General features: G+C 44.1%; 1 protein-coding gene across 2 annotated transcripts in view; it reads right to left on the reverse strand.

Moving 5' to 3' along the window:
- Nucleotides 1–16,640, reverse strand: part of IGSF5 (immunoglobulin superfamily member 5) — a 28,533-nt gene extending 11,893 nt beyond the window's left edge. Inside the window, exons 1-6 of one of the 2 annotated variants that reach the window (XM_014880631.2) lie at nt 16,464–16,640; nt 14,414–14,599; nt 8,167–8,487; nt 7,182–7,490; nt 2,963–3,091; nt 2,448–2,472 (exon numbers count right to left, since the gene is read on the reverse strand). In XM_014880631.2, the coding sequence (XP_014736117.2) occupies nt 2,448–2,472; nt 2,963–3,091; nt 7,182–7,490; nt 8,167–8,487; nt 14,414–14,471 (842 nt within the window). In that variant the 5' untranslated portion in view covers nt 14,472–14,599; nt 16,464–16,640. The remainder of the gene's footprint in view (nt 1–2,447; nt 2,473–2,962; nt 3,092–7,181; nt 7,491–8,166; nt 8,488–14,413; nt 14,600–16,463) is intronic. The other variant, XM_088160475.1, reaches the window with a different exon arrangement.
- Nucleotides 16,641–24,819: the final 8,179 nt, after the last annotated feature.

Below are 24,819 nucleotides of genomic sequence, written 5' to 3' on the forward strand. Positions count from 1 at the left end.
TCTGGACAAGCATCATTCTTTGTACTGCAGGGAAGTTCCCCCCAAGGAAAAAAAACAGTGAGCCTACAAAATCTGTGATTGTCAATAATCCTTGTGATTTCAGGGTCATTATTTTTCAAACCTTGAAGATCTGTCAACACTGAATCTCCAAGTCCACAGCCTGAACTCATCCCGGTTTTCTTAATGTTAAAGTATAAGCAAAGTGAGACCACAGTGAGAAAACTCATCTTTAAAGTTAATAGAGAAATAGTAACTTGGTAGTACTGAGAGCTAAAAACACACTTCTGCCATGAAGGTAGAATTGTTTCTGCCCAGACCAGATGCAAAAACATAGAGGGAAAGGAAAGTTATGCCCTATGCCCTATTCTGGACCTGTTCATGTCTGGAAGAAGAGCTGCAGATCCACAACAGCAAGGCAGGGTCTGGGAAGGACAGACCCCACTCCTGGGCAGGTCCTTTCCTGTGAGTTCAACTGGTTTTGCCTTAGTAGGGCTGATCCTTATGGAAGATTTTGGGATTCTGAATCAAGTGAGAATCCAAGCAATCCCTGCAGTTTTACTCCTGCCCTATTTATATAGCTGCACTTGGCAAAAATGATGAATTTAGCCCCACAAAGTAGGAGATCACATGGAAGTTTACATGTATGGCATCATTGCCTTGGGAGAAAACAGAGGGTATCGAATTTCCTTAGTTAGTTTCCTATCAATAAAGTGCACTACAAATGGAAATCTGTCAACTGACTTCCACAAACTTTCCCCACAAGAGGCTGCTAATGAAACTGGGAACTACTGACGTGCCAGGAAACGTTCTGCAAACTCATTAAGGGACAGGGAGTTAAAAACCCCACAAGCATAGGCAGAGAATGAATTTACAATACTGCCTAAATATAAATAATAATATGAATAACCCCACTGCCATGGCTGTCAAAACCACACTATACTGATAAAAAGGATCTCAATTCTGAGAGCCACCAGTTATTGATTTCTAAAGTTTTCCAGCTCAGTGCAATAATGGACAAACAGCTTTGTACTGAAACGAATCTGACAATCACTGAATGAGGTGCTGATACCAATCCACGGGGCAGATTCTATTCTATTCTATTCTATTCTATTCTATTCTATTCTATTCTATTCTATTCTATTCTATTCTATGCTATTCTATTCTGTTAATATTATCTATAATCATATATAATTATATAATATGTGATATATTTTACATAATATATATTTTATATTTATATATTTTATACTTTTATGTTATATTTATGTTATCTATATTATATATATTTATATAAAATATTTTTAATAGAATTATTGAAAAGCTTGGGTTGGAAGAAACCTTAAAGATCATCTCTCTCCAAGCCGCGGGCATCTTCCCCTATCCCCGGTGGCTCCAGTGAACTCTCCCAGGGATGGAGAGTCACATCATCCCTGTACCAGTGCCTCACCACCCTTTCAGTCAATAATTTCTTCGTAATATCTAATCTAAACCTGCCCTCTGAATCCGTTTTTTTACCAGTTTATCCAGCCCTAAAGAGCCGGGGAGGGGGAGTGGAACTCGCCCGCCGCGCTCCGGGGCTCGCCCGCTCGCAGCGCCGGTGTGGCAGTGACATCCTGTGGCGGCGGTGGCAATCGCCCGGCGGGCTCTGCTCGCCATCCATCCATCCATCCATCCATCCATCCATCCATCCATCCATCCATCCATCCATCCATCCACTCATCCCTCCACTCATCCCTCCCTCCATCCATCCATCCCCTGCCTCCCCCGGGACACCTGCGGGCAAAGCAGGCTCCGAGAGATTCGGGGTTTTGTGGGATTTTGATGGGGTTTTCATGAGGTTTCCCTGGGGTTTTCGCCCCTGTGGGATCAGAGTTTTCACCGCCTGCTGCGAGCCCTGGTGCCCGCATTGCACTAGGGATGCCATGGACAAATTGAGATAATTTTTATTTTTAATCTAAGCACATAAATTTAGGTCTCAGAGGATTGGGTTAGCCTCTCTGTGTTTCTTATGAAGAAATCCCAAAATGATTGGCTACCTTGACAAGGTTAGCTAGAGAGTGCCTTCTTTATGGGACATTCTGTATGCCTAGTCCTGAAAGAAGTAGGGCTGAGCTTACTTTACAATTAAATTAGCAATATTTTTAATGATAGGTCTAGTATTTCAGTAAAGTTTAGAACTCCATAAGTTAATTATGCTTGTCTTGCTGCTCTTGGCATAAGCAGTCTAATACTAATGTCTCTGAATTAGACTGAGCTATATGGAGACCTATTTGGAAGTCTTTAAACCTTCATCCCTAAGGCCAATGCCCTTCCCTGGATGCTGTCCCCCATCCCTCTGCTGTCCCCACAAGCTCACACAGCCAGCACAAGGACACTGGCACGTCCCTCTTGCCACCCTGCAGCAGCCTCAAAGAGTCCAAAAAGTTATCCCACATCATCTGACTTACCTTATTTCATTTTGATAAGTAGATTCTGAGAATGAAGGGGGAAAAAAAAAAAAAAAGTGTTTAAAATGCAAGAAATTAACATTTAAAACTTCTGTAAGTTCTCTAAGAGCATGCCCTGAGTTCCAGCTACTATGGGAGCATCTCTCCACCCTGTTTGCAAAATTGGGCAGCCAATAGAGCATCTAACACAGAAACTGGAATTAGGCACACAGCACTGAAAATATTCTTCAAATATTTTGTCTTCAAATTTCTGTCTCTAAAAAGGAATGTACTCCCAAAAAGCATGACCCCCTGGGAGTTAATGTGAAGGGCTGACACTGATTGGAATAAATTTACGAGAGAAACATGATGGTGAAATTAAGGGGCATTTTAAACAGGTCATAGTTAAGAGCAGGATCTGCCTGCTCAGTCTTCTGCTTACAGCTCTTTGTGCAGCATCAGAGCTGACACAAGTAGATTTATGTCTAATTAAAACCACTTTTTAATGTAGAGAGCAGCTGTGAAGGTCCACTCACCTCTCCTCTTTAGGCAGCAGCGCACAACAACCACAATAATAACGATCAGGAGAACAATACCAAGAAATGAAAGCACAACTGCAAGTACAATAACCCACGTGCTCCTGTTGTCTTCACTGTAATCATTTTCTGTTAAATTAAATGGAGAAACATTGGAGTATCAGAGGCTCAAGACATTCCTTTCCAGCATATTTACTTTTCTGTGAGATGCTATTAAGTGCATGGTGAATATTTAACAAGGAGTCTGCATTTTCCAAATTACAAACTCTGTATTCATGGATGGCACCCAAGAATTTAAAATATTCCCGAATTTAAATCCTTTATTACAGTTGTAACTTCTCCTACTACTAGTTCTCTTCTGAAAAGCACCGGGTTGCAACCTTCAAACTTTATTTTAGAATTATGCTAAGGCCTCCCAGAGTCCTTTGGAGACATTTGGAGAGAGGTGTTAAGATTCAGTTTAGGAGTCCATACTGCAGATATTGAGTGTCTTGCCTGGCTGCTCTTGTCAGTGGAGAGAAAATAGGTATTTTGGGTTACAATTAATTTGATCAAATGTGGTTTTGTCCCTTTTAATAAGCTGAACTGCTTTGAAAACAATGTCCATTTCTCCCCACAAACCACAGCAATAGTTGTAGGTGATTAATACAGTTGGTGACCTCTAGCCCGGAAAAATGATTTTCTAATCAGTTCTGTCTTGGGATTTCTCTCAATGACTTCAACAAGTTTTGGGATGTGCTTGGTGGGACACCTGTTCCCCACCTAAAGAGCACCAAAGAGCAAAATCAGTGAAGAACACACAGCTACTGACCCATCTTCTCTGCAGCATTCTCACATTCAACTTATTCCTTCATCTTTGCTGTAATCTACAGGGTTAAATGAGGGCATTTAAGGATGATTCAATTTCTTGCTGAAATCGGTTGCTATGACCAAACAGGGCTCCCACGTGCACAGAATTGTAAAAATATCTTACATTTAGAATTACAGAATCGTGGGATGATTTGGGTTGGAAGGGACCTCAAGGATCATTCAGTTCCACCCCCTGCCATGGGCAGGGACACCTTCCACCATCCCAGGCTGATCCAAGCCCTGGCCTTGGACACTTCCAGGGATGGGGAATATTTCTCAGGCAGCTGGATGTACAAGGAAGATGCCAGTTCTGCTTGTCACATCATCATGCCCCTTGGTTTGACCACATATTCCAGAAGCACCTCCAATTCGGCCTCCCTTTGGAAAGCAGCCCCAAAACACTTTTGGCAGTTGTTTAGAAACAATCTTCCAATCCAAATTACAGGTGTGAGACACATCCAGATTTGGCACAGTTCTCTCCCTTGGATTTATGATTTTTTCCTCATTCAAGGTCCCAGTTAACAATTCCATGGCCACACTTGGCTGACAGCCTCTGGGAAAGGAACCACAGGAATGAGGGTGAACTGGGAGCTACTCAAGGTTGGGGAAATTCCCCTGCTGTGGGAACCAGGTTTACCTGTGGCAGGGAATAAACTAAACCCTTTCTATCTACAAATTTTCCTGGGTTTTGGGTTTGGAGGTTTCAGACTGAAAAGACACAGTACCAGAGCCTCCTACAAAGCTTGAACCTCTGCCAGGAATCTGCATTATCCAAAGCTCAGGTCATTATCATTAAGCAATTTGTTCCAGTCTTCTCTAATCCTAATGCTCAATCAGCATGTTTGGAATTTCTTCTATTAAGGAAAAAAAAAAAAAAAAAACCAAGCACTCAGTAGCCTGAAAATTAGCAGTAAATCCTGCAGGCTGCCATCAGCTGATGATAAACTTGTTCATAGTATTTTTATCTAGAAGTACTGCAACAGAAATGTATATTTTAGTACATTTTGTTCTACAGAGATGCCATGGGGATTTCAAGATGACTAAAACATGAATGCCATCTATTTAGCCAGAGGGGAAAGCTTAACCCTAGTGAGAAGGGAGGAACTAAACACACCTGCACCATCCCAGTCCTGCAGGCTGGCTGCCACACCAAGGTATTTCACTCCCTGTCAGGGTCAGGTTATGTGCCAAGAGATTTATGGACAGGGTACAACACAAACACTCCCAGAGCTTCAGCATTTTTGTGTCTCTGCGGTTTTGGAGGATGCAGAAATAAGCTGGTATGAATGAGGAGCTGCCAGGTGAACACACAAGCAGGGCTGCAAGGGAGGGGCACGAAGATGTGAAGGTGTTAAATCCCTTTGAGTCCATCAGGAAATCCAAACCAAGTTCCATGAGGTGTTTAGTGTGGGCAGAGCTACTTCCCCATTCCACAGGGCCCATCCTCTGCTGCCATCCCGACCTCTGGCTCCTCCCAAAGCTGCCCAAAATTTGACTTTGACAAAGTGTCTGCAGAAAAGGGGATTTTCCCAGGCAGGTGCTGGTGACCAGTGAGGAATGAGAGACTGGAAAAACCTGCACTTGGCTTCTTGGACACTTTGGAGATTTCTGGCTGAGTTCAAAAGCAAAGGATGTCCAGGCTCATGGGAGACTCTCAGTCCTCAACTTTTGCAGGTCAAAAGCCACAGAAATTCAACACCAAAGCCGAAGACAGCTTGGACCCAGCTAAGGAACTCCACCATGGATCCCATTCCACGTAACAGATCTGTTAATGCATCTCCTGGGATAACTCTGTAGGAGCTCCCAAATTTCAGGCTCAGCCAAACACCACTGTAGGAAGAGTGAATGACACAAAAATGCATCACTTTGTATGGAAAGACTGACCCAGAGGTGCAGGAAGGTGGGACATTCCCTTGGGAATGGTGGCTGGAGAGGGCTCAGATTTTCAGTACTCCTTGTATTGCTCAAGAGGAACAAGGATGAATTTGATTTCCCCAGCTTTTAAGTAGAGGGGGAAATTGATATTTCAGTAGTTTTGGGAAGGATTTCTTCCATGTTTGAAGCTGGTTGTGTTCTTTCCCAACAGCCAGCTAAGGCTGAGCCTGTATATGAAAACTAGGACAAGCTCTTAGATTTTGGGTGTGATCTATACATTATATATCTTCCTGTGTCATAAATGCCATGCTTTTATTTCATTCTGATCATTTGAAGACTTCAGATTCTCCTATCCTGACAAATTTTGAGTGCCTGCTGCTGCTGCACAATGGTATTTCCAAAGAGAAATGAATGATGGTCCTATATAATCACTAATTATACACTAATAGTGCTTCATGACATCTGTTTTTCTCCTCTTCTGATTTGCAGGGAGTAGCTATGGAAACATCACAAATGAGTGGGCAGAGGAATTTATTAATTTCCTCAGGATACTCCTATTTTGCTTAGTCAATAATTAAGATCAATGTGACTACAAAAGGCCATGTTAGGGATGGTAAAATGACCTTCTCCAACTGCATTACCAAGAAAGCACTTCTGAAAAAGGCCTGCTAATAATGATTCATACTGAAAACAAAGGGCACAGCTACTCAATCTTCTCAGTTGTTTATGTGTCAAAATGTCTGTACCAAACCCCTCATTGATATCCTGTGAGGATGTTCTATATGTGCCTCATTCACCCATTGCAGAAGAAGAATCAGTTCATCAAGAGAAGCTGTCAGCATGATTACAACCTTAGCAAAAATATTTAGAGTTATCAAAGGCCTTGCTAACTGCTCTGGAGAGATTTGCACAACATCCAGGCTTGGATTAAAGCAACTTTGAATTTCTTTAAGTAAAAGCCAGTACAAAGCAACCTAATGCACTGCCCCAAAAATTCCTTATATATTAGTAGAGAATTTATTCTGGGTTGTGTGCAGAAACTGGAAGGGTTTTTTTCCAAATCGGGTAAAACTGGTATTGGATATGATGGAGAACAATTTCATATTAGGGTTTGGCTTTGTAAGAAATTAAGTTAATATGGCAGGCATGCTCTGATCAAGGATATTTAAGATCTAAATTCCTTGGGTGTTTTCTTGGTCAAGGAGCAAAGGCTGGTTTTCCCACCAGTGAATCCACAGGAGTCAGAGGCAGATATTTGTCAGAGGCTTTGTCTTGCTCAGTCCTACCTTGTGCTTCATGGTTCACTAGATTTGTAAAAGTACATTTAACCCGACCTATAGATCATGCTGGGACTCCTGGCTCCGAATTCCACACCCCAGAGGATTTCATTTGCAAATAAACGACTTTTTTTTTACAGCAAAACGAACCAGAACAAAACGCACAGCTCTGAGTACAGGAGTACAGCAGGGGAAAAGCACAACAAACATTCACTTACCCGTGGCAGAGTTGTCAAAAATAAGAGTTACAGTCGCATTCTGAGGGCTGGGGAGTGCTTCTATGTCAGCTAAACAAGTCAAAACCTCCGTGTCCCTCGGAGTCAGAGTTAAGGTGCTCAGGGCATTGTGGAGGCCATGAGATCCTGGACTTTGCTGGGTAACATAGCTCGACTTATCAACCAAAGAGTCATTTCTCATCCAGGTAATGTCTGGAGCTGGAGCCCATCCTAAGGCTTCACAAACAATCTCAATTGTTTGGTTCTCTTTTACTGTTAAGGTGCTATTTTTGATGAGTAAAGATCCATTAACTGTGGGAGGGAAAAGATGTTTTTGTTCCTTCAGAATGTTTCGCTGCATTGCTTCCCTGCTGGTAGTTTTAAATCTTATCTCGCTACCCAGAAATAGCAATGCCTTGAGATATGAAGTGGAAAACAATTATTAATACAGATATAGCATATGCATGATGGAAACATGCAGATATTTCAACTACACGGGCCCATTACCCAAAGTGTCTAAAGCACGAGTCTCAGCTTTCAGTGCCTTTCCAATAAAAAGCAAGGAAATTGCACTTTTTAGCCATCTTGACACATATCCAGCTGAAGGACGACGTAATGAAATAACAGTGTTTCTCTCTAGATTTTAAATATGCTCAGGTCACATAAGAAGAGGTTTACAGGTAGGTGATGAGATGTCACCACTGCACCAAGCCCCTCCTTGACTGATGGATGGTGCCTGGTGGTGAGATCCTGCTTTCCTGGTAAGGAATAAGAGATGGAACAGGGAAAAACATGGGGAGTTATAACCTTTGTTATTGGCACTCTGCATGTGACTCTAAACCTGCTTGGGCAGTAAAATTAGGACGAGGAGGCAAAGGATGGTAAATGAGAGCATGTGCTCCTTCCTTAATATAACTTGAGCAATTCCTCAGAGGATTCCCTGAGGCACAGCACAATAAAACAGCTTTTTGCTGGTGGCTTTACACACCTTGCACAGAGAGAAAGGCAAAGTTGTTGTCGCTGGGCTGCTGGATGCTGCACTCAATCCTGCCAGAGTCACTCAGCTGCGTGTCCTGGATGATCAGCTCCGAGGTGAACTGGTCCCCACTGGTGTAGTTGTGGGAGGTGAAGCGTTCTGTGGTCTCCACAGAGCCCTGGGAGCTGAGGACAGTGAGCACAGGACTGCCCTTGGAGAGCCAGATGAGGACTTTCCACCCTGCAGACACAGTGCAGTTGAACCGAGCCTCTGAGCCAGCCAGGACCGTGGCATTCTCAGGGCCTTTTGTGATGGAGTAACAAAAGCCCAGGCCTGTGAGGGAACCAAAATCGGTCCATAAATACAAATACACTGAAAGTTACACGTAGACACTGAAAGTAGTTAGTTTTTTTTTTCTTCTGCCTTCACTCAGAGTCAGAATTGAATGCTCAAGAGATGGATTTCTTGTTTGGACTTGGTTGTTTATTAAATCCTATCTAAAATACAGAGGGCTCTTCAGCATTCCTAGCTATCAAGCCAAAAGTGAGAAAATGGACGTGAATCTAGCTAGTTACAAGGTCTTTTAAAGCCTAATTATCAAATTAAGAGCTAATATCTATCTTATTTATACTTTTGACCCAATAACCAAACACCTGTGACCCGCACTGTGGTACCTTCTATCCAACCAGAAACTGCTGCTTGAAACCAAGAAGAAGGAACAAGAAGGAAGAAGAAAGAGACAACACCCAAGAGCCTCCATCTTGTCCCATACCTATTACTATATTCTAAAACCCCAAATTCAAACTCTTCACCAAGTGAAATTACACACTTTTATTCTAACTGCACACCCGTGATTTTAACTCCATCACTCAATTTTGGAAGCCTTCTCTAAGGCCTCAGGTCTAAAGCAGTGTTCTCCTGGGGGTCAGTGCCAGAAAATACAGAAAGCTCAAAACTCCCAGGCTTCAGGGTTCCACCAATACAGCACCAACAGAGGTGGTTGGACACTGTAAAACATCTTAACCAGCTCAGAGATGGAGGTGTGCAATCTGATCTTTCAGATCCTGCTTAGATTAAGTAGTTTTCTTTAAAAATGCCTTAAATTATGTTGTCTCCCCTTCTCTCACTCCAAAATCACCTGTTTCTCTTCAGGAATTCACTGACTACCATTTTGTTGACAAAAAATATCCACTTTTAAATAGGAAAATACATGAGCTGCCTAGGCTTTAAATAATTAAAGGAGTGTGTAACAGTCTCTTTTTCATACCTTGGATTGCCACTGATTTTTGGCAGCTCCATCATTTATTCCTTCAGTGCTCTTTCCCCTGTTCCTCAATCATTCATCACATACATTTTGAAAGTCTTCTAAAGTTTTTCTCAGGCTTTCTGTCAACCAGAGGTGCTGTAACTCGTTAGTTTTAACTCCTTGAAAGGTAGTGTGAATTTTGGCTGTTATTTTTCAGAGCTGAAAGCTCCTAACAAAGTCATTTTCTTTTCCTTTCCTCCTCATAGACCCAGGGACTCTTATTGCCAACCCCACCAATTGCACAGGGTCTCATCCAGGAATATTTTGAGTCCAAGCAAGGATATTTAGCTCCCTGCAGAGCTCACCAGTCCTCACCAGGGGAACATTCCTGCTAAGGGAGCACCAGCACTGCCAGTGGTGCCCCAATGGTTCCAGCTGAGCTCTGCACCATGACAGCAATTAGACACTGCAGTCCATGGCAGCCTAATTAAAACCCTGTGCCCACAAATTTGGCCTGAGAATAATTATTCAATTATATTCCAGGAGAAAGGAGGTCTGAAATGGTCATCACCCCCTTGCTAAGAGCATTCAGGACAATGAAGTTTTGTTCACACCAAGTTTTTTTAGATAGTTTATTCATTAAGGGATTAGCTATAAATTATTGAGAAAATAACATTTTTCTTTCAGTGAGCAGCTGATGTGAGAGAAGGACACGCTGTGTTTTTCACACAGCAGGGGTGTTTGGTGGTTGTATAAATGGAACCAGAGCCCAGTCTCAGTGGTGACATTGCAGCCAGTGCCTCAGTGAGCTGCACCCAGGACACAGGGTCTGGAATCTCACTGCTCCATTGCCCAGACCCTTTTGCAGTTCCCAGCTCACATTTAACCACTGTATATCCAACCAAGTTGGTGCCAGGAATTGTTCTTTAATATAAATAGCTCCTCTCTTTCCTCCCACCCACTGCAAGCATTTACAGACTTCTTTGTTTTGCAGGATTGTGCAAACCTCGCTCTCCCTGGTTCTGTGTGTGGCTGACTCTGAGTTCTGTCATGTTTACAAAAACCTTCACAAAAATTTTCCACCTTCCTGGGTTATGTTACCTCTGCCATGCACCTCAGTCTGCAAAGTATATCTGTGTGTGAGCAACAAAACATTAAATGAAAAGCAAACTTTACCTACTCTGATAATTAATAAAGCCAGATAAGATTAAGTAAATCACATTTCTGTTCAAATTAAAATTTACCCGCTCTGCCCCTCTTAATGCAAACTGTTCTCTGTGCACTTGGAATTTATTTCCATGCCTGTGCAAACACTTTACATTTTCAAGGAGCTGTGATATGCCAGGGCTCTGAATAAATGATGCAACTTTCAGGACAATGCTTGCTGTTAATTAATCTTTGAAATTTATCCCTAAACATGAATAATCAGTGATAATTTGCTCTAAAAATAACTGGCTATGTTGCTTTCGCTTTCTTCAGACATTCAGGGCAGTATAGGCAGGTAGGTATGAGTTAATCATTCATCTATGAGAATTATTTGTTATCTGTCCATAGGTAAGGGAGGATCTACATCTTCTTCCACCAACCATGGCTGCTGGAGCAATAAATGATCTCTCCCTGATTGCTGCCCCATGGGGAACAGGTCCCTGAGCCCTGCATGGGGATGCTTTGGGAAGCAGAAGAACTGAGGAGTGGGACAAAACCTCTCCTCCGTTCAGATCCCAGCCCCAGCACAACCAACAAAGGAATTTCATCAGCTTTCTCCACCTGCTGCCTGAATGGCTTTGGTGATTTTGCCTTTGCCTCTTTATCTTCTTGCTTCTATTGTTTGTTCTGCACGTGGAGTCCTGAACCAACAGCACTTTCCATTGTCCAGCCCGTGCACAAACACGGATAAAGTCACCTATGTGAGCTCACAGAGGACATTCATGGCACAAATGAGATCCAAACCCAGCTTCCAATGCCTTAAGATCCTTTTGCTGGACCTTGCCTCATGCACTGGGCGGGGGGAAATGTTAGTGCTGGTTTCATTTGCATCCTGCTTCAAAAATACCTTGCAGATGGTTGCTTTTAAACAAATTGAGGCCTTGGGCTAGATTTTCATTGCACTTTACAGGAATTACATGTTCAGCTCTTAACAGCTGTTTCAACATCTGCTTCCCCACACAGCAGCAGGGAGACATCCCACCCAGGCAAACACCATCCTTGCAGCAGGGAAATGCTGGGCTGGCTCCCTGATCACCCCTTGGCTCCTGAAAAACACCCCTGAGTGAGGACACTTCCTCTGAGGCACGTCATTAAAGGTTTACAGAGCAGTCACCAGGGGTGAAAATTTGCTTCAATTAAGTGTTTATGGTGTCCCAGGTGCTCAGTGCCTCCCAGCAGCAGAGCACAAACCAACTCCTTCATGAGCTGGTGTTTTCCCTCCTCTGCCACACAAATTTACTGTCACACCACTGCAGGTTGTGAAGAAATGAAAATGCATCTTGTGCAGGGTGATGGCTGCACTGAGGGAACCTCATTTGCCAAAAAAACACCCTTGTCCTTCGTCAGCAATGTCCTTTCTTCCACACTTGAATAAACTCCAAAGAATCACTCTTCTATGCTGGAGTTTTCAACAACAAGGGCATTGAGACGTGGCTACCTTGTCCTCCTTGCCTCCTGTCCTCTGCTGGCTCTGTCTGTGCTCTTTTGTAAGTGACCTATTTGGATGCAGCACAGGGAAGGACAGGATGGGCTTATCCTTTTCCCATAATGATTCCTCTTTTTTTTTTTTTTTCCCAGCCTCATTACCGTATTTCAAAATAATCTCCCCCTCTATACCCATATCGCCCTTCCACAAACACTGCTTTTCATCTTTCAGTTTTTGTATCTAATATCTGTCTTCCTCCCTTCCCTCTTTGCTCTTTCTGTTTGAATTTCTACATTTTTTCCTCCCAGTCTCTTTGAAACTCCTTTTTCTCTTCAGGTTTTCTTCAGTCTCCTGCTCACCCCACTTTGCCTTCTACCTCCCCTTCCTCAGCACTGGCCCACTGCTCCAGCCACAGCTCTGCTATGAACTGTTAAATACACAACAATTAATTAATTAATTACTTAATAGACAGCTCAAGTTTGTTTCAAAACCCAACAGCCCTGCAGCTGAGCTTTTTGAAAACCAAAGTAGGTTAGAGCTTGTCAAAGCTTGCAGCGAGGGACTGGCTTGTTCATTTATGTTAACAAGAATTTTTAAATGCTTACAGGATGTTTCTGTCAAGTAATACCAGACTCCTGATGCTCAGCAACACTTATTTCCTCCCACCTGCACACAAACCTCTCCACAGCCCCCAGGCTGTGTCTTCCTCTCACTCACTGTTTGACAGCAGTCCCTGGCAGAACTTCCCAGTGCCCAAAAATAAAAGATCCAAGGACTTCCCAAGCCAAAAATTGCTTCTGCACCTATGGATCTACCCCTTATGATATTTGTTTCTAGGTTTTTTCAGCCTATTTATAATTTGATATCCCCCCATATCCAGTGGCTGTGAGCTTTACTCTTTAATTACATGCTCTGAGAAAAGAACAGGCTTGGGTTAACCTTAAATATTCTGATACTTTTAGTGGTTGCCAGGAATACTTTTTGTTGTGAGAAATTGTGAATGATCATTTCACCATCCACTTCCATATAACTAATTATTTTAATACATTTTTAGTATTTATTATTTTTCACAATCAGGAAAAAGATATCCCAGGCTAGTGTAGCCTCCTCATCCTTCCCTCCTAGACAAGAGGAGCTTTGGATGCCCCATGCTGGAAATGCTCAGGGATGGATTGTGGACACTGGTCTAGTGAAAGGTGTCCCTGCCCACAGCAGGGAGGCTGGAACTGGAAGATTTTTAAGGTCCTTTTTAATCCAAAGCCTCCTATGATTTTTTGATTCTCTGCCTTTGAACAGCTCCATCACACTTTGTAGCTTTCTCAAACCTAACCTGTCCTGCTGGTCAAGGAAGGGTTAACAAAGCAGCCAATATCTGAGATGAAACCTTTCTGTGGATTTACAGCATGCCAGGGTTCATTTTATCTGCCTTGCTGGAGACATCAAATGGTGACATTTCCTCTCTTTTTCAGCAATTTACTCACTTTCCAAGACATCTATTCTTTTCCCTACTAGACACTGCATTTAAGAGATGCTTTGCATTGAATGCTTCCTCAGCCTTTATTACTTACTCATCTGGAATCACGACATTTTCTGGCAAATCTTCTTAGTCTCTTTTAGGATTTGGCTGCCCTAAGTAATTCTGCACTGCTTGCAAAGTCTGCCACCTCACAGTTCCCTCCTCTTCACCAGGTTGCTTAAGAGCTTGCTGAATACCACCCATCCCTGTGCAGCTCCACTGCTCAGAAAATTCAGCATTTATTCCTGCACTGTTTCCTTTCACTATTAATCCATGACAATTCCTTTCTCCTCATCCCACTGCAGCTCCTTCCTGTCAGAACTTGCTAAAACTCCAGCTGGACTACGATTAAGAAAATCAGCCTTGTCTCCATTACCCAAGTAGTCACTTAATATTTACTTTTCCTCTAAAGCTTTGCCACCAAGACACTTTTAATCTGAATTGACTTTGAGACTCAGGCATGTGAAGTGGCAATTGGTGGCAAACCAGCAACGTGATAATTTACATTTACTTCTGGAAGTACAAACCAGCTGCTGATAGTGAGTTTTCTACAGATGCACCCTCAAAAGCAATCCCAGACAGGAGGAAGAGAAAAAACAAGGAGAGGGAGAAAGTGAAAGAGGGCAGCCTTCCCATCTCCTCCCCACCCCACACACTGCTCAGTCCTTCAGCTGAAGCACACTTTAAATCTTCAGATCATTCCGGCTTGAAATGCAAACATCCCCCTTTCAGAGAGTTCAGATAATCCCACTCTGTGACTGCCTGCTCAGTCTGAACTCATCAGCAAAGGCCATTTACACCACATTTAAATGAGCTCCCTGTTTTGTCCCTGGTGCCTCACCTCCCCATTATGAGCGAGTCCTACCTGGCAGCGAGGCAGTCAGGATGAGGGGAAGTAAAATGGATTTCTGGAGGCTCTCCATTGGAGCATTCTCCCCTGGTCCCTGAGGCAGGAAGCCACCGGTGGTCACTGCATGCTTGAGAAGAAGCTGAAGGACAGAACTTGTGGGGAAGGAGTTGGGTCCTGTGACAAAGGGTGACTTTGTGTGACCTGTATGAGCAACAAGGGGAAAAGATTAAATGAGGAAGCAGAGCAGAATCTTTCCTCAAACAACAGTTTCAAAAGGCACAGAGGAACATTTTTCAGCAGAAAACCTCTTCCTGCAGATTCCTCAGTCCCTCCTGGCTGTCACAACACTCCTGCTCCAGCTCTGGCAGGGCCAGGGCAGCTCCTGCTGCATCATTAAAGTGACTCGTGAACAACTGGGGAAAATAATTCTCTGAGCTGCTGCACTTGCAAGGATGAGAAAAAACAAATCTCCTCCCAGCTCCCCAGACTGAGCCCTCAGAAAGGCTGATAGTGCAAAAAGGGTCCCCAGAGTTATTATTCCTCAGAAACTGAGAGTGCCTCCTGTACCCCACAATAAACCAGCAGCACCTCAAAACTGTGATCAGAAATCACACACAGAGCCCGGGTGTGAGGCACCACCTTACTTCCTTCCTATTTTCTGCTTTTTCAGTGTTTGTGATTCACTTGTGAGATATTATCCTCCTCCCCCTCAAAATATGTGGGAGAGGCTTTGACTGCACTTGGTTTACAAATTCCTCATCTGGGCGACTGAAGCCTGCCTTTGTGAAAAGCCAAGCCAGAGGATGTGGTTTTGTGGCCAGACCAAATTTCTTGTCAGGAAAGTGTTTCTGACTCCAGGGGTGCTTTTTGTGGCAGCACTGTGCAGTGCATAAAAAAATGAATTGTCACCACAGGGACACCCTGGGTTTCCTGCTCAGCTGCAGCACCAGGAGCTCCATTCCCTGCCCGGAATCTGGCAGGCTCACTTGGCATTTGCATCCACGTTTTCCTGTTTTTCAAGCTTTCAGTTTACCTTGGGAACCTACAGGACAGCCCTGTCAACTTATCAGCACTTTCAGCAAAACCTGTGAGCTGATTTCTTCACCTGCTCGTTCAAAGGCTGGTTTGGGTTTTCTTAGTTTTGAAAGGTTTTGGGGTCTTTTTACCTCCACATTTGCTGTGTGGAGGAGTCCCCAGCAGGCAGGTGGGGAGGGAGGGTCACTGTGCACAGCCTGGAGGGATTTCTCCTTGCTCTGCCACTGTGACAGCTCTTGGCACACACACAGACCAGGCAGGACTATGAGCTGATAACACCTGTCATACAAAGTGAAACAGCCTGAGTAAATCACCGGGAAACCAATCCAAAACACTGGGCTGGTTCCTTTCCCGGGAAGCTGTGACACCAAGAGGATTTCCAGCCAGAACAGCAGAATTTCATCCTTCCCCTGACAAATCCAGCTGCTCCAAAGCATTCTGAGCTGGGTGAAGAATGAATTGGCAAGAATATTGTACCAAATCCAGCACAAAAGTCAGTAAACAGCTTGGAGTGAAGTAGAGCAAGACAGGAAAGGGAGGGATCTATAACATTTCATTTCACTTTGTCTCAAAACGGACTTTTAAAGGGCTGGGAAATATTATCCGATCCCCAGATGAAACAGGATATTTTGGCTGACGGTGAATTAAATTCCCGGGGTTGTTTTGGGCTGCTTTTCCCCTCCTCTGCCAGTGCACGGGGTGGCTCAGGTTGCCAGTGCTGCTCTGAGCCTGCTCCCTCCCTCACCCACGGCACAGGCAGGGGATAATAACATTAATATTGTTATTATAATATATAATATCACCCCAGAGGAATGGCAGCTGGACACACAGAGGGGTTGGGTGCTTTGGGCACCCCACGACAGATCCCAACCCCAAATGCCAGGAAGCAGAATAGGAGATAAAACCACAAAACACTCCTGCCACCCCAGGGCAGGCTCCTGCTGAGGCAGGAGCAGGGAAAGGGTTAAATTATCTTTCAGCCCCTGCCTCTGTCTGCCGGGAAGCAGGTGAAGGTGGCAGGGGGGATTACCTGGATCACATCCCTGGCGCTGAGCTGTCTCCCACGGCTTGCTCTGAGCACAGGTCCGGCTGCCCGCTGGAGGTGACCCAGGCGAGGATCCCTCACCTGCCGTGCCGAGGAAAGGTCCCTCAGGTGCTGGGGACACTGTCCCCGAGGGAAGGGAGGCTGTCCCCAGCTGTGACTCGGCCGCAGGCCGTGCCTGGCACTGTGACACGCAGGGATGGCCTCTGCCTTCCCCCGCCCTGTCAATGTTTAACCTGCCCGGAGGAAGTGAGGCACGGCTGGTGACACACGGTGACAAACTTCACCTGGTGCCAGCCCAGCCTGCCGGGCTGCCCGGGGCTCGGCCTCATCCTCATCCTCGGCAGAGGAGAGGGCTCGGGGCGGCCAGGTGGGCAACCAGCAGGTGAGTGAGTGCCATGGTGCCAATTCCCCCCGTTACAGTGACACAGGTGAGTGTGACAATGCCAATTCCCCCCGTTACAGTGACACAGGTGAGTACCATGATACCTGGCACTGATGTCCCCTGTTGCAATGGCACAGGTGAGGACCATGATGCCAATTCTCCCTGTTACAGTGACACAGGTGAGTGTGAGGATGCCAATTTCCCCTCTTGCAATGGCACAGGTGAGTGAACAGCACCTGGCACTGATGTCCCCTGTGGTAATGGCACAGGTGAGTGGAGTGGTGCTAATTTCCCTGTTACAATGGCATAGGGGAGTGCAGGGTTTTTTTACCTATTTCCCCTGTTACAGTGACACAGGTGAGCTCCATGGTGCCAATTTCCCCTCTTACAATGGCACAGGTGAGGGAACAGTGTCTGGCACTGATGTCCCCTGTTACAGTGACAGAGTGAGTGCCATGGTGCTTGGAACGTGTGTCCCCTGTTATAATGACACTGGTGTGTGCAGTGGTGCCAATTTCCCCATTATATAACATTTCCCCTGTGATAATGGCACAGGTGAGTGCAGTGGTGCTAATCTCCCTGTTACAGTGACACAGGTGAGTGTGGTGGTGCCTGGCACTGATGTCCCCTGTTACAGTGACACAGGTGAGTACCATGATACCTGGCACTGATGTCCCCTGTGGTAATGGCACAGGTGAGTGGAGTGGTGCCTGTTACAATGGCATAGGGGAGTGCAGGGTTTTTTTACCTATTCCCCTGTTACAGTGACACAGGTGAGCTCCATGGTGCCAATTTCCCCTCTTACAATGGCACAGGTGAGTGAACAGTGCCTGGCATTGATGTCCCCTGTTACAGTGACACAGGTGAGTGTGATGGTGCTGGAGCACATCTCACTGACAAAGGCAGTGTGGCAGAGCAGAAGTGCCCGTGCCAGTGGTCACTGTCACCCACAACTGAGGTGCTGAGCTCCTCCAGCAGCCCTTGGCAGGGTGAGGGGCTGAGCCAGGGCCAGGGAGCAGTCAGGGGGTCCCAGTTTGCAGCTGGAGGAGATGGGGCAGGGCTGGAGGTAAGGCTGTGTAAGACCCCTGGTGTAAAACTTTTGCAGGTAGAACCAAGATGCCCATGCAAGGGCAGGGGCAGGGATGGATCAGGCTGTGGTGTCCCTGGGGAGCAACACAGAGTGACAGAATCGATTAGGTTGGAAAATACCTCTGAGAGCATCGAGTGCAACCTTTGACCAAACATCACCTCGTCAACCAGACCAGAGCACTGAGTGCCACGTCCAATCTTTCATTAAATGCCTTCAGGGACAGTAACTCCACCTCCCTGGGAGTGCTTTCCAGTGTTTAATCACCTTTTTTTTTGTGAAGAAATTCCGCCTGATGGCCCCAGGAGACTTGAGGGGGTTGTGTGTGCTCCCTGCTGCCTCCTGAGATGTTCTTACAGCCTCTGTCTTCCTCCAAGAATTGCATCCTGCATTTTATGCCATTGTTGGTCAGTGATTTGAACTGATGTGACATGTCAGGTAATTTTTACAATGAATCCATCTGCCAGGAAGCTTAAATCGTAAAAAAGGGATGTAAAACTTCCCTGAACTGTATTTCCTACTAAGCACAATGACAGTAGCAAAGAGAAATTAATGCCACAGTGACTCAAAATGGAAAGATTTGGTTCAGTAAAGGGAAATGAATCATTCAGTTTGGGGAATCGTGAGAAATTTCTGAAAATAAATTTCAAAACCTTTGCTTTATTAGAAAAAAATCACTCTGAGTTGTTAAAAGGAATAGCCATGAAAACTGCAGGAATAGGGGTTTTTTGACCAGTTATAATTTTTTTGTTACTATTTCCTTGACTTTACAAACACCTTCTTTTTTAAAGTCTAAAATCTCACACTCTTGTTCCACTGACTTAAATAAAAATATCCTTAAAATGACTTCCATACAGGTGTGTCTGAATAAATCTAGAGCAAGAAAAGGGAGGATAGATAACATCTAATGAGCACATTCCATCTCTGGTTGCCCAAGCAGGAGAAGTGCAGAAGGTTAAAATTAATTTTTAGCTTGAATTAATCAAGATAACACTTGATAAAAACGCTTTGGAAAGGATAATTGCTGCTTTTAAAACTTTTACAAAGCTATCATTTGGCACTGCTGAGAAGAGATTGGCTCTGTCATCTCTCTAATTGCTCTTCAGGTAGGCTTAAGCTGCTCTGAGGTTCATGCCCATCCCCTCAGTGTAGAGAGGACAAAATCAGCTGTGTTAGAAAAGACCAGCATGTGCATTGACATTTTATTAATTATTAATTACTGCCCTTGTCAGCTCCTTCCTTCCTCTGGCTTTCCTGATGAGCCTTGGTGTTGGGATAAGTAAAACCCTGGGCTGGGATGGAGTGGGATAAGATGTGGTGCAGTGTCTGAGTCCCCAGTGTGCAGGCACAAGGTCACCCATGCTCATGATGCTCAAAAGACCTGATTGAGATGGAAAAGCATCTTGGTCACTTTGTGAATCACCAGGCAGAGTCCTACCTCCCACTCCCCTTCCCCTAGACACTTCTTTCCAATTTTTCCTTTTTCTTCTGCTGGTGAGTAGGAGGATTCTCACCCTTTTTTTTTCCCACCCCCCTCCCCAACCCTTCCAAACCCATTTCTGGATGGTGTGTACACTGTGAACTCCTAAGCTACCCCCTCACATTTTTTGTTCTGGGGTGTTTGAGGCTGGAACATATTTCTGCACAGCTTGCTGTGCAATCCCACGCCAGGAGCTCCCAGGGACTTCCTGGGATTCACTCCCTGAAACCTTCTGTCCCTGCCATTGGGGCCACCAGTGCAATTTCTGTCTTCCCTGCAGGAGAATGGGACAAATTGTCATGATGGAAATGGCTTCAAACTGATAGTTGGTTTGGATGGGATATTAGGGAAAAATTGATCCCTGTAAGGATGGGGATGCCCTGTGTGATAAATGTGATTGGTGCTAACTAAATTGTAACTATATTAGAAAAATTGTACTCAAATCAATACAAAATAATTGTTACAAAGCAAAAAAGAAATGAGTGAGACAAAGCAGATGGAATCCTCCAGATGTTGATGGGAGTAGTAGAAGGATGTAGGTCTGATAAGCAGCATCTAGAAATAGAGAGTTTTGACCTTGGAATGGGCCAAATTGGAATTATTCCAGGCATGGGACTTAATTAAAGTCTTATTATGGAAAACATCTGCTCAGTTACATAGGGTGCATGTGTTACCTGTGGTCATTGATGAAGACAAAGAGCCTTCATCAGAAATAAGACCCCCAAAAGGATGAGAGACCCCTAACTACTAACAGAGCATGCACAACACAACATAGAGATGCAGATTTTAGGAACAGAAACTAGGAGGAGCTTTCCAGAAAATTCTGTATGAATATGTATTAGCATATAGTATATGAGTGGGATTTTGGTTTGATTGTTTGGTCTGTGGGGAAGGGCGAGCCCCTCCCTGTACCCCCAGGTTTTGCTTATGCTTTAATTATACTAAATTACTCACTGCCAAATTTTGTATATACTCAAATAAATGTATTCAATATACTTTGATTGCACTCATTTATATACAATTGTTGCTATTAAAGAAAAATGTACCAAATTTAATCTTGTTGTCTGATAAATTGGACAAATAGAACATCATTCATAACACCTGGCACAGGGTGCCCAGAGCAGCTGTGGCTGCCCCTGGATCCCTGGCAGTGCCCAAGGCCAGGTTGGACATTGGGACAGTGGGAGGTGTCCCTGCCATGGCTGGGGTGGCACTGGATGTATTTTAGGTCCCTTCCAGCCCAAACCATTCTGTGCTTGTGTGATAGAAAATGAACAGCATTTAGACACCTTCATCTGTAAAATCACCAGGCTCTACAGTCCTGTGCTGTATTTTGGGTTATTTAGCTGAGTCAAAGAAAATACAATCAGACTGTGTGAGCATTGAAAAAACAGAGAAGAGCTACTTACTGATTAAAGCTGATTTGAGGTCAGTGCTAGAAAGAGGAATAAGATTCTTCCTTTCTTCATGAGAATGGGCTTGAAAGGAGGTTTGACCATTACAAGGATTTTGAGAAATGGTTTCCTATCAAAGAAATAAATGTTCTTTCCTCACATGAAGAGCAAACCCCTAGAAAAGACAAAGGCAGGAGGAAAGCTGCCCTAATGACTGAATTAGCTGTCTCTATCTTGCTGCCTACAGGATGCTGCTCTCCAGTAGTAAATCAGGCCAAAGAGATGCTAAGCCATAACTTTTCCAGCTCTGCCTCTGTTTTTTTCCTCTCTTTCTATGCTCTTCCTCCTTTCCTCGACTGTTCTCCAAAATATCTGGTGCTCTGCAAGGTGTTTCTCATTCACAACAGATTTTCTTAGTGCTATAGAAGTCTAAGTGAGGCACACAGATCCTTCTCTGTCTTTAATAAGATTTTTAAAATCTTTTAATTCGTTTTTTAGTGTAATCACATTTTTCCTTAATCAGAAGCTTAGAGGAAAAAGCTCTGGAAATAACAGGGCTGGGCCATTTCCTCTTTGTGTTACCTTTGTAAACATTGAGATGCATTTTCCCCCATTGTCTCCCTCCTTATTTTTACTCCAGAGGAGTCTGCAAGACTGGGCTGGATTGGACTTTCTGGTTTAGGCTGCAAAAGTAGCTGAGACCAATCCCACCAGGTTGCTTCCCACTGTCCTGAGAAATCCTGCTTTATCTCTTTCCAAGGAAGCCAGGTAATCTTTGCCTTGATGTAAAGATTCATGGAATTATGCTACCATGAATCTAAGCCAGGATGAATTCTCAAAAACCTTGTAACACCAATTTGACTCATCTGATTTTTTTCTTTAATTTCTTTCTTTTTTTTTTTTTTTTTTTTTTTTTCTGTCCTTGCTGATTATAATCAAGCCACAGCTCTGTGCAGAATTTCTGGGGCCCTGAATGAGGAAAGGCTTTGAACATAATCTTCTTCCAGACTTTCACACCCAGGAGGCCACAGGATTAAAAACTTTTTTGGCACGAATATCCTCACAGTTTTTATTTTGCCTGAATAAATCTGCACAACTGGAATGTTGCTGTTCAATCCTTTCCTGCCTGCACTGAACCACATTCCATTCTTCCCCTTTGCCAGGTGCATTTCTCCTCTCCAGCACTGAAACCAGGGAGTTGTAGCTGGAAAAATGAAAATGTCATCATTCAGGGCAGGTAGATGAAGACATTCATCATGGAGTTCAGGCAAGATGAAGTGAGAAAGTTTATCACAGAATGACAGAAATGCAGCTTTGGTGCTGTCAGAGGGAGTGTAAATCTGAGAAGGAAATTTTTTAGTACAGCAGTTCCCCTGGCAACATTTTCTTTAGCTTTAGAAATGCTTTGTCTCTGGTTCAAACAGCTTTAATTGCTCTGGTTATCCTTCAGCTTATTCTAAAGAGCTTTTCAATGTCTGATAATGTGCCAAGAAAAGGGAAACATCATTCTCTACACTCATAATCATGATTGCATTTTTCATTATTGCTTAAGACAATGCTTTTTAGACTCTTCCTGAGGACTTATGTGGAAAACCAGATTCTTCAAGGAGTTCAGGTTAAATGAAAATCTGCCCAGAGCTCCTTTAAAACTGGTGCTCAGCACCTCTCTCCAGCAAGCACAGGGAGTCCAGCTCTGGGCACATCAGAGAATGAACAGCTTTGTCAGAGGAATGCACACACACACACTGTGCCCAGGGCTCCAAATCCCACAGCACTTCCCAGAAAACTTTCCATGGGATATGGAATTAAACCCCTTTTCACACAGGATCCCACAGAATTGTTAGGATTGGAAGGGGCCTCTGAAGTTCACTTTGTCCAACACCCCCAAGCTTTTCTTCTTTTCCTGATGATTTTGCAAGGGCTGCCTGTTATGAGAAACGTTCAAACTCACACCTCTGAAAATAGAATATTAATGAACGTTCCCCAAGTGACCCACAGGCATGATCAGAGTGGCACTGCTGTGGTGAGAGAGCAGAGCAGTGGTGTGATATTGGGAGGGCTGGCTCCCTTCTGCATTTTCATCAGATACATCCCTGTGACTGACATCTTGCTGCTCCCTTTGGGCATTCAGTTAAGATCACCAAGTAGAAATGGCAGGGGGGATTTTTTTGGAAATCAGTGTCTCCTCTGCACTGTGTCTGATACCAGGTCTGGGACTGAAATCTGCCTTTTTTCAGTAAAACACCCTAAGGCTCTGGCAGAGATGGTTTCAGATATTCAATTTCTCTTCCTGTGGCAGAATCACTGCTGTATTTTGGCTTTCTCCTGTAGAGGAGCAGTGAATTTTATTTTGATATTCAGGCTGAGACAGCTGGGGCTGTTCAGACCAGAGAAATTCCAGGGAGACCTTATTGCACTTTTTCATTATCTGAAGGGGCTACAAGAGAGCTGGAGAGGGAATTTTTACAAGGCCTTGTACTGATAGGACAAGAGGGAATGGCTTTTAACTGAAGGAGGGTCAGTTTAGACAAGATATGAGAGAGAAATTTTTTACAACGAGCGTGAGGAAAGCCACAACAGCTTGTCCAGAGAGGGGGTGGATTCCCAATCCTTGGAAAACTTCAAGGATCTGACTGAGTTGAAAATGTCACTGCAGATGACAGAGGGAGTGGGACTGGATAACATTTAATGGGTCCTTCCAGCCCAACCACTCTGATTTCGTTATTCTGTTTGGTCATTTCCTTTGAAATGTTTATACACAAAACAAGAATCTCCTAAAAGCTGAGGGAACTGGCGAGTACTCAGAGATCTCCAGAATGCAGTAAAGATTGGCATTTTAAAGGATGAAGCTTCCAGCCCTTTTCCTTTTCCATATCCACATGTTGGAACCCTGGTCACTGAGAATTTCAGACTTTAGGCAGCACCTTCCTCATCCCCAAAATGGGCTGAGGTGCCTCATGCCCTCACCCTGAGCTGTTCCACCCCCTGCTCACCCTGCCAGGACCCAGAGCATCACTCCCACACCACCCTGCTCCCAGCTCAGCTCTCCCTGCTCTGTAATTCCCCCCTTGGACCTTTACACGTGTGAAAGCTGCAGGTCCCTTTGTGTACTCGAGTCAAACATTTACTTACAACTGCTGCTTCAGCTGCAATAATTAAATTAAACATGAAGGGATCCGTGAGCTGGAGGTGTAAATCACACCACATCACTAATTTATGGCGTTCATACCAGGGAGTTTGTGGAGTGTAATTGTGTATTGGAAATGTTACTGGGATTCCTGAGGAGCAGGGAGATGATTGCAGGGCTCTGTCCCTGCACCCAAAGTCATAAATTCAACGAGGTGAGGTTGGGTGAGTAGCTGAACACAAGGAATGTTGTGTGCACAGTTCACTTGGAGAGATTCTAAGAAGGGACTTGGATTTATTTCCTTTTCCCCCTCCAAAAATAATGCATTTTTGAATATGTGAAAGATTCTTTCTCAACCATTGAAATCATCTAATTACATTTTTTGGTGAAAATGGACTTAAGTGAACTCTTTAGAAGAACAGCCTCAAACCCACTGTATTACCAGGCTTTGAAAAAAGTCTCTATTTGCTCAGCCAGAATTTGTGCAAATTCAAGTCTTCTTTTTCAGGCTGGATCTCCTATGTGCTGCATATGTCTAAGTCCTGTGACAATATTTGTAGAATATATTGCTGTCATGAACTAATGAATTAAAGTCCAGCTAAAAAAAAAAATCCCAAGCAAAATACATCAGAAATGTAAGCAAGATTAAATAGAAGATAAAGGCAGTAAGGGAGAACTTTTCTCTTTATGGTTTTTAGTTCATAACTGCTTGTGTTTGAAAATCCATCTGGCAGTCTTCAGTTATTTCACATTTCTCTTTTAAGTGATAAGAGAATAGCCCTGTACTTGCAGGTCCCAGAAGGACCCTGACAGCCATCCTCAGGCACACAGTGGGGCAGAAATCATTTCAGTTTGCCTCTTGTTCTTCCCA

This window comes from Sturnus vulgaris, chromosome 2 (assembly GCF_052056855.1).
Source record: "Sturnus vulgaris isolate bStuVul1 chromosome 2, bStuVul1.hap1, whole genome shotgun sequence".
Classification (NCBI taxonomy): Eukaryota; Metazoa; Chordata; class Aves; order Passeriformes; family Sturnidae; genus Sturnus; species Sturnus vulgaris.